Source organism: Bison bison, unplaced genomic scaffold (assembly GCF_000754665.1).
Source record: "Bison bison bison isolate TAMUID 2011002044 unplaced genomic scaffold, Bison_UMD1.0 scf7180017864500, whole genome shotgun sequence".
Lineage (NCBI taxonomy): Eukaryota > Metazoa > Chordata > Mammalia > Artiodactyla > Bovidae > Bison > Bison bison.
Genome location: NW_011495059.1, coordinates 2,883,263 through 2,892,694, shown reverse-complemented (window position 1 = coordinate 2,892,694; position 9,432 = coordinate 2,883,263). Strand labels below are relative to the sequence as shown.

General features: G+C 57.9%; 1 protein-coding gene across 5 annotated transcripts in view; it reads left to right on the top strand.

The window, feature by feature from the left end:
* LPIN3 (lipin 3) overlaps positions 1-9,432 on the top strand; it is a 27,448-nt gene that overhangs the window by 12,442 nt on the left and 5,574 nt on the right. For 3 of the 5 annotated variants that reach the window (XM_010829142.1, XM_010829141.1, XM_010829144.1), the window contains 14 exons: positions 63-210; positions 291-484; positions 1,697-1,792; positions 1,965-2,230; positions 2,432-2,515; positions 3,845-3,965; positions 4,133-4,475; positions 5,591-5,690; positions 5,822-5,982; positions 6,344-6,437; positions 6,508-6,577; positions 8,436-8,528; positions 8,605-8,648; positions 9,372-9,422. In XM_010829142.1, the coding sequence (XP_010827444.1) occupies positions 293-484; positions 1,697-1,792; positions 1,965-2,230; positions 2,432-2,515; positions 3,845-3,965; positions 4,133-4,475; positions 5,591-5,690; positions 5,822-5,982; positions 6,344-6,437; positions 6,508-6,577; positions 8,436-8,528; positions 8,605-8,648; positions 9,372-9,422 (1,715 nt within the window). In that variant the 5' untranslated portion in view covers positions 63-210; positions 291-292. The remainder of the gene's footprint in view (positions 1-62; positions 211-290; positions 485-1,696; positions 1,793-1,964; positions 2,231-2,431; positions 2,516-3,844; positions 3,966-4,132; positions 4,476-5,590; positions 5,691-5,821; positions 5,983-6,343; positions 6,438-6,507; positions 6,578-8,435; positions 8,529-8,604; positions 8,649-9,371; positions 9,423-9,432) is intronic. The other 2 variants (XM_010829145.1, XM_010829143.1) reach the window with 2 other exon arrangements.

Genomic DNA, 9,432 nt, shown 5'->3' with positions numbered 1-9,432 from the left:
CTCATGGCATTTAGAGGCTCGCGGCGCCCTGAATGGCCTTACCCGGTGCCCCGATTTGACAGAAGTGAGCATTGCACTTGGAGAAGGGAAGCAGCCCCACGGCCGGTTGGGATCAGAACCCACGTCTACAGGCGCGCCTCCCAGCCCATCACGGCTGCGCGTCTGCGGAGGCACTCCGAGGACCACCAGGACCAAGGCCGGAAGCCTGAGGTAGGTCCCGGGGGGTCAGGCTGCGGGGCCTTCCCCAGAAGGGGGGTGGGCCCAGCACCTCCACTTTTTCCCCGGCCCAGCCATGAACTACATGGGGCAGCTGGCGGAGACCGTGTTCGGTACGGTGAAGGGCCTATACCGGGGCCTGAACCCGGCCACGCTGAGCGGGGGCATCGACGTGCTGGTGGTGAGGCAGGTGGACGGCTCCTTCCGATGCTCGCCTTTCCACGTGCGCTTTGGCAAGCTGGGCGTCCTGCGCTCGCGGGAGAAGGTGGTGAGTGCTGGCCAGGAGAGGGGCCCCCCCGGGGGTGGGGGCTGGGCTCTGGGAGCCAGGACAGGACCCAGACCTCCCTGGGGTGGCAGTACATCCTCTGGGCAGGCTTCCCTTCTTTTGTATTTTCTTGGGGTTGGATTGGGGCTTCTGGTCCTGGAGGGTCCCTGCTTTCTCCTGCAAGCAGCATATCAGGGCAGGCTTCTGTAGTGGGGCCATTAGACTGGCTTCAGCTTCCTAAGACCTACCTGTGTGCTCCTGGTAAGTCACCGCACCTGTGTGAGTGGGTACATTCTCGTCTCCCTGATGATGAACTCAGAGCTCGCTGGGGACAGGTAGGCGGAGTTACTCACAAGTTAGTTCCTTCCCCTTAGGAGACCAGCTCCGTCTTCGCGGGGCTCAGACGAACATGACAGATTTTTATTAACACCGAGTTCTGGTCTGGTGAGCCCAGACCCCCTTCACAATAGGGTGACTTTCCCAAATCCTAATAGGAGAGTGTAACCTTTCGGGAGATGGTATAGCTGACTGGTTAAGGGCTTGGGTTGTGGCCTCAGACTTTCTGAGTTCATAGCCTCACTTGGCTACTTCCCAGAAAATTACTTAACCCCTCTGAGCCTCATTTTCCTCATCTGTAAAGTGGGGATGATGATGGGAGCTATGGCCAGGGGTGGTTGTGAAGGTTAAATGAGATGGTCTGTATAACACACTCTAGAGAGTGCCCAGGAAAGGGTCATTATTAACACTGTTCATGTCATGCACAACTGTTCGGGTGTGCTCCTGGATGTTGGGACCCACCAGTGACAAGATGGATCATGTTCTGGGACTTCCCTGGTGGTCCAGGGGTTAAGACTCCATCCTTCCAGTGCAGGGATGTGGGTTTAATCCCTGGTCAGGGAACAAAGATCCCACGTGCCACATGGGGTGGCCAAAAAGTTAAAAAAAAAAAAAATCATGTTCTTGTGCTGGTGGGCTGTGGGAGAGACAGGAACACAAAAACCAAGGCATGAACAAGAATATTGAGATGGTGAGCAGACACCCTCAGAGTGGGGATTGGGGGCCCCCCAAGGTGGGGAGGGAAGAGAGAGGTCCAGAAAGTGCAGTGCGCTGGGACAGCAGGCAGCCTGTGTCCCAGGACCAGCCTGGAGGCCAGTGGACAAGAGGTGGGAGTGGAGGACGACAGCGGGGACCCCGCTCCACCACGCCCCGTTACAGGTGGACATCGAGATCAACGGGGAGCCAGTGGACCTGCACATGAAGCTGGGGGACAGCGGGGAGGCCTTCTTCGTCCAGGAGCTGGAGAGCGATGAAGTGAGCGCATCTTCACTGGTGACCCTCTGGGCAGGGCCTGGGGTTTGGGGCTGCCTTACCTCCGTGAGGAGCTCGGAAGCCAGCAAGTCACAGGGCCATGCGACCGCCGCCCCGTCCAGCCTCCAGGCCTGTTTTCCCACCCGCTTAGCCCTGCCCCTGCTTTGCTCCACAGGAAGACGTGCCTCCCCGCCTATGCACGTCACCCATCCCTTGGGGGGGCCTGGCGGGGTTCCCTTCGGACTCCCAGCTGGGCACCACCAGCGAGCCTGACGCCAGCATCGCGGGCATGGCCTCCAGTGGGCGGAAGAAGAAACGGCGCAGGAGGAAAACCAAGCGGAAGGAGGGCACGGTGGCAGCCGATTCTAGTTCAGAGGAGCTGGAGGCGGGCGCTGAGAGTGAGCCGTCCCTGCTAGAAAAGCCAAGGCTGGAGCCCCCAGGGTATGTATGGGGCTGAGGGCGTGGGCACACCACCTGGGCTTCAAGCTCAGTTTCCTCTGGCGATGCTGTGTGACCCTGGGCCAAGTCCTTGACCTCTCTGGGCTTTCGTTGCTTTACTAACTTGGTGATGTCCAGGCTTCCATGCCCTGCCCAGGGTACCTGTCCTGTCAGTGACCGTTTATTTCCCTGTGGCCCCCTCAGCAGCATCCAGCCAGAAGGGGAGTCATCTCCGGAGCCCAAAGACATCTACCCCTACTCTGACGGCGAGTGGCACCCCCAGGCCAGGTGAGCATCCAGGAGGGCTACAGGCAGAGACTCAAAGCCAAGGCCCCTGAGAGGGGTCTCCGTGTACATTTTGCTGATGAGTAATGATACAGAATATATTTATTGCATTTACCAGCCTGTATATCTTTTGTGTAAAGTGTTGATATTCAACTGTCTTGCCCATTTGTTTTTTTATTGCAGTAAAATACACATGGGACTTCCCTGGTGGTCTAGTAGTTAAGACTAACTACTAGTTAAACTGGAGAAGGCAATGGCACCCCACTGCAGTACTCTTGCCTGGAGACTCCCATGGACAGAGGAGCCTGGAAGGCTGCAGTCCATGGGGTCGCTGAGGGTCGGACATGACTGAGCGGCTTCACTTTCACTTTTCACTTTCATGCATTGGAGAAGGAAATGGCAACCCACTCCAGTGTTCTTGCCTGGAGAATCCCAGGGACGGGGGAGCCTGGTGGACTGCCGTCTCTGGGGTCGCACAGAGTCAGACATGACTGAAGCGACTTAGCAGCAGCAGCAGCAGTAGTTAAGACTCCACACTTCCAAGGCTGGGGGCATGGGTTTGACCCCTGATTGGGGAACTAGGATACCACATGCTGCATGGTACAGCCAAAAAGTTGAAAAGAAAAAACATAGAGAATTTATCATTTTAACCATTTTAAATAATTCCCTGGTGGCTCAAGCGGTAAAGAATCTGCCTGCAATGCAGGAGACCCGGATTCTATCCCTGGGTCAGGAAGATCCCCTGGAGAAGGGAATGGCTACCCACTCTAGTATTCTTGCCTGGAGAATCCCATGGACAGAAGAGCCTGGCGGACTAAAGTACATGGGGTCGGACACGACTGAGCAACTAACTCATCATCAGCCATTTTAAGGGACACAGTTCAGTGGCATTTAATATACTCACGGTATTGTAGAACCATCACCCACCTCGAGTTCTAAAGCCTTTTCACACCCTTAACGGAACCCCTAAACCCATTAAGAAGTCACAACCTGGGACTTGCCTGGTGCCCCAGTGGTTAAGACTCTATACATCCAACGCAGGGAGTGTGGGTTCAATCCCTGCTTGGGGAAGTAAGATCTCACATGGCACACGGCCCAAGAAAAAGAAATCACAGCTTTGCCCATTGCTGTTTTTTCTTTTTTTAAACTGGATTGCCTTCTTATTGTTGATTTACAGGAGTTCTTTATATATTTATATATTCTTTATATATTCTAGATCCAACACAGGTACAAATCCATGTTACACACACAAAAAAAAACATTCCCAGGCTGGAGAGGGTGGCAGGGGGCGGCCGGCTGGCTTGGGGGCCCCTGAGTTCTTGCTTCCTGCAGCCTCTCACCAGGTGAGCTAACATCTCCCAAGAGTGACTCGGAGCTGGAACTGCGGACCCCCGAACCCAGTCCCCTGAGAGCGGAGTCCCACATGCAGTGGGCCTGGGGGAGGCTGCCGAAGGTGAGTCCCCTCTGTGTCAGCCCCCCAGCCTTACCTCTTAGAGGCTCCATGGCCCCTGCGGGTCAGGACTGGAGTGACTGACACTTGGCCTGCCTCCCTGAGGCCTTGCAGGGTGTGAGAAGCAGGCCCTTCCCCGTCCCCATTGTGCCCCGTCTGTTTGATTGAAGGTGGGCAAAGCTGAGTGGCCCGAGTCCTCGGTGGTCGCTGATGCCAGCTCCAGGACAGCCTCTCCGCCTCAGGGGGCGCCCAGCACCCCCTCCACCTCTGTGATTGGTGTGGACCCTCCGGGACTCCCAACCCTGCAGAGAGGGGCTGGCACTGACCTTCTTCAGCCTGACACGGAGGCGCCCGCTCTGGCGGGTCCCCCTCTTTCTGGCCCTGAGAGGGAGGAAACCAAAACTCAGAGTTCTGGGGATGCGGGGCCCCGTCCTCCATCCAAATCCTGGAGCTGGGCTGCTTTGGAAGACCCCGCTCACACCCGGAAGCTGGAGGGGGTCTCCCAGAGGAAAGGTGAGTGATGGCCGGACCCCTCCCACTGCTTCCCTGGCCTCAGGTTATCATCCCCTGAGTGGACTCCGGGACTTCAGGCACATCTAAGCACCTACTGTGTGCACTGTGTCTGGCCCAGCCCTCCTGTGGGACTCACAGTCCCATGGCGCAGACAGATGACACAGGCGTAAAGCAGGGAGAGTGTAACGTGGTACATACCAGACAGAATCATTGGTTGGGATGGGAGCTATTTAAATCATGGGACTGGGGAAGGCCTGTCTGAGCAGGTGATGCCTGAGCTGAGACATGGGCCATAAAGATCCAGCCAAGTAAGGACCAGGGGAAGAGAATTCTAGGCAGAGGCAACAGCATGGCGATGAGGAGGGAGAGAGGTTTCGTGTCTAGGAACCGAGGCAGATGGTGTTTCTTAAGCGAGGCCAGGGAGAGTGTTAAGAGAGGAAATTGGCTCCTGAGCTGTCCACATGGGTAGTCACTGGCTACAAGTGCCTATTTAAATTAAAAGTGAAAGTAAAAGTGTCAGTCGCTCAGTCGTGTCCGACTCTTTGCAACCCCGTAGACTGTACCCCGCCAGGCTCCTCTGTCCATGGAGTTCTCCAGGCAAGAATACTGGAGTGGGAAACCCATTGCCTTCTCCAGGGGATCTTCCTGACCCAGGGATTGAACCGTGGTCTCCTGCACTGCAGGCCGATTCTTTACCGTCTGAGCCACCAGGGAATCCCCAAATTAAAATTAATTGAAATGAAGTAACACTTGGAGGACTTCCCTGGTGATCCAGTGGTACAGACTCCCCACTTCCACTGCAGGGGCAAGGACTCAGTCCCTGTTTGGGGAGCTAAGATCCCACACGCCCTGTGGCGCGGCCAAAAAAAAAAAATTAAATAAGACTTAAAATTCCATTTCTTCATCAGGCCATGTTTACGTATACCCCACAACGTTGTGCGGTCAGGAGCTACCGTAGTGCACAGCGCAGGCCTGGGACCTTTCCAGCCTTACAGAGGGTTAACCCTGGGCCAGACAGCGACACCTTGTGGTCCTCGGGGGTAGGGGACGCAGAGTGCTCCCAAGAGTCCACCTCGCTGGGTTAGGCCGACAGATGCCCCCACCTCTCCCGCCAGGTTCCCTGAAAAGAAGCCAGCACCTGGGCCCCAGTGACATCTACCTGGATGACCTGCCCTCCCTGGACTCTGAGAACGCAGCCCTTTACTTCCCCCAGAGGTGCCCGGGTTCTGGACTCCAGGGTGTCTTGGGATCGAGGCCCGTGGGGACAGGGGTCGGCTAGCAGGGGCCAGGCCCTCCTCCCAGCTGCTGCCTCCTATTCATGTCCCTGTTGGTCCTTTCGTCCCCAGCAACAGTGGGCTGGGGGCCGGGAAGTGGAGTGCACCGGACAGCCTGAAGCCCCTGGGGGACTGCAACCCCGAGCAGGAGCCAGAGCCCATTGAGGACACAGCAGACGCAGTGGCGCTGTCCCTCTGCGGGGGCCTGGCCGACAGCAGGGACGTCTCCGTGGGTATGCTCGGCGGTGGCCCCTGCCCTCCCGAAGACTGAGCCCAGGGGGCAGGAGAAGGGAGGGCAGACCCTCGAGGGTGGGCAGCGGAGGTGTGCGTGAGGCTTCATGGAGCCCACCCTCGGCCAGCAAGTGCTGGGCGTCCCCAAGACCCCATGGGGCCAATGTTAAGTGACACCAAGCTGTGACTCCAGGATGGCCTGGGGTGGGACCAGCAGATGCCAGAGCCCTGGGGAGCCAGGAGCCCTGCTCTGGTCAAGCTGCAGGAGGCCCCAGGGGCAGAGATGGGGCAGCCGGGAGGGGCGGGGACAGTGGGTCAGACGGGACATCAGCCTCACCTCTCACTTTCTGCCTCTGCGCCCAGAGAAGTTCAGCCAGCACCTGGTCTCCTACGAGGACCTCGCCCAAAACCCCGGCCTCCTAGACGACCCGAACCTGGTGGTGAAGATCAACAAGCAGTGGGTACTGGGACTGGGCCGCTGGGTCGCCCCTTCCTCCACAGCCCTGACACCCCATCTATCTCTGCAGGCATTATAACTGGGCTGTAGCTGCCCCCATGATCCTGTCCCTGCAAGCCTTTCAGAAAAACCTGCCCAAGGTAATGGTTGGAGCTCCCCCCAGATCTCCTGGGGGAAGTGGCCATAGCCTTGGGGGAGGGGCCCCTTGGCAAGGAAGGGGAGGGTGGGCAGAGATGGGCCTGGGGCTGATGGACGGCAGGACCCACTCGGGGAGGAGAGACTCAGGCTCCCTGAAGCCTTGCCCCAGGCGGTGTAGCCGAAGCACCCCCCTTTCCCTGGCTTCCTGCCATGGCTAAGTCCATTTGGAATGGATTTCGACTTCAGAGGAATTCAGGGCAAACCAGAAGCAACAGGGACGTGTCTTCAGCAGGAGCTTTTTGGATCTGAGAGACAGTCTTGGGAGGTGGAGGTCCCACCCCTCACCTTCCCCGGAGACCCTCTCCAGGCTGGGCTTGGGGTTTTGCTTTATCAGCACACAGTTGTTGAGTACCTACTATGTGCTGGGCCTGCACCAGGGAGAGTCACGCCCTCATAGGGAGATACTTAACCAGAAACTCAGTCAAATGAGTATACAGTTCAACTGTGAGAAGTGGGAAGGAGCAGTCTGGGGTCCTTTGAGAGCCTCCAGCAGGGGTTTTGCTGACGTCTGAAGGGTGAGTAAACGAGGGTGGGGAACAGCCTGTGCAGATGCTCAGAAGTGGAAGATCCAGTCTCTGTAGTCCCTCCCAGAATTTCCACCCCTCACAGGGCTAACCTGCACCCAGCCCTTCTACCCCTCAGGAGCCATCCAGGGCCCCACCCTGTCTGGCCCATCCTTATTAGCTTGGTTAGGCTTGCCCGAATGACCTGATGTTGACAGCGGGTGCCTCCCATTGGTGCCCCTCAGCTCTGCCCTCTGGTTGGCTGTAGGTCTAAGCTGGGACCCCAGAGCCTGTGGGAAGGGAGAGGGTCTCCCCCGGCGCCCCCCGCTTGGCTCTCCTCACCTTAACCCAGACAAACTCAGGACAAACTTAGGAGAAGCTCCACCAGCCCAAGTGATGGGCACTAAGTCCCTTAAGTCGTGCCCAACTCTGCGCAACCCCATTGACTATAACCCGCCAGGCTCCTCTGTCATGGGATTCTCCAGGCAAGAATACTAGAGTGGATTGTCATGCCCTCCTCCAGGAGATCTCCCCGACCCAGGGAGAGATCGAACCCGCAGCTCTTACGTCTCCTGTATTGGCAGGCTGGTTCTTTACCACTAGCGGCACCTGGGAAGCCCCAGCCTCTTCCCTGCCCAGGTGGACACCCTGGCACTTGTCCTCCTGACTTGGGTTCTCCATTCTGTATTTGCAGGAAGCTGATGAGTCTCCTAGGTGGGCCTGGGCTGAGCTATCCCTAGGATTACCTAGCACAAACAGAATCAGATATTTTCACAGGGTCGTGCTTTCCCCACCAGACAATGATGGGTCACGTGTACAGAGAAGGAGGCTGCTCAGGGGATAGATCACTAACCTTAGGAATTGCCCACGTTGGTCTTGGAGGTTGAGGGTGGTATTGACTAGAGACTGTCCCTGCCGCCACTTGGTGGCATCATGCAGGGAGAACCAGATCTTGAGAAACTCCCAAAGCACTGCCTTTGGCCACTAGAGTAGGGCTGATGGTAGTAGATCTTGATTCATGAGATCTGGAGGCCAGGCCAAGGCTGGGCTAGAGCTGGGGGATCAGCTCTAGCTGGGGTGGGGTGGAGGCAGGCAGAAGGAGCCTTTGTTCTCCCACGCTTATCTCCTAGAGTCATTGCCCAAGACGGGGGTGAGTAGGCTTCTTTAGCCTCCACATGTAGATAGCACCTTGCTCTAGGGTCAGCCCCAGATTCTGGGGTCATGGGGGTCGCCCGGGCAAGGTAAGGTGGGTTTGTGGGGGCAGGAGAAAATGCCAGTGGCCTTCCTCTGCCCGCAGAGCGCTGTGGACAAGCTGGAGAAGGAGAAGATGCCCCGGAAGGGAGGCCGGTGGTGGTTTTCCTGGCGACGCAGGGATTTCCCGTCCAAGGAGGTGGGTGATCATGGTCCCAGGGTGGGCCCGCGTGGGCAGTGGGCGGGAGTTCACTAGATGGATATTCCCCCCACAGTGCAGTGCCCAGAGGGAGAAAACCGCAGTGCGGGAGCAGCGGGGGTAATTCGGATCTCATGGCTGGGGCTCTGCAGCTGGAGCAGGAGCTGGGGAGGATGGCCGTGGGGGGCGGGTAGAGCCAGCACCCCTCCCCTGCCGTGGGTCTTTGTCATTCCACAATCACTTCTACACCCCTTCTTCTTCCTGGGACATGTCCCCATTTCACAGGTGGGAAAACCTACATACACCAAAGGTCTCACAGCCAGGAAGTGGCAGAGCTGGAAGGGGTACCCAGAAAACCGCCCCAGACAAGGGGCTACCTTATGAAGGAGTGGGGCATCCTGTCTCCCGCAGGGGCCAGCTGACCTTGCTTCCTTTTCTCATGTCTGAAGTGGCCCAGAGTGTCCAAGCCTGGGTTGGGGGTTGGGGGGCGGTTATCAAGGATGGGCTGACTGTTCCCGCGGCAGGTGGGATTGGCCAGGACAGAGCTCTCAGTTCACCATCTCCGAAGCAGGTACCAGAATCCTGACCATGGAGAGCACCCTGGGGGCTGGGCGCCCTGCATCTCCTCTCCAGCTCTGTGGAGTCACCCTTTTGGGTGGAGACCCCCCTGGCCTGCGTACTGGTGCCTGCCACCACCCGTTAAGTGGGCGGCCCCTAGAGGGAGGGGTCCCTAGAGGTGCAGGGACATGTGGCAGGCTTCCTGTGACCTGGGTGAGGGGTGGGCGCATACAGGAGGGAAAGCCTTGCCTGGGGGAAGTGGCTTGAGAGCTGGTCCACCCGCAGGGAGAAGACAGAAGCCCTGAGCAGCGAGGACGACACCCTGGACAGCCCCGTCATCCTGGAG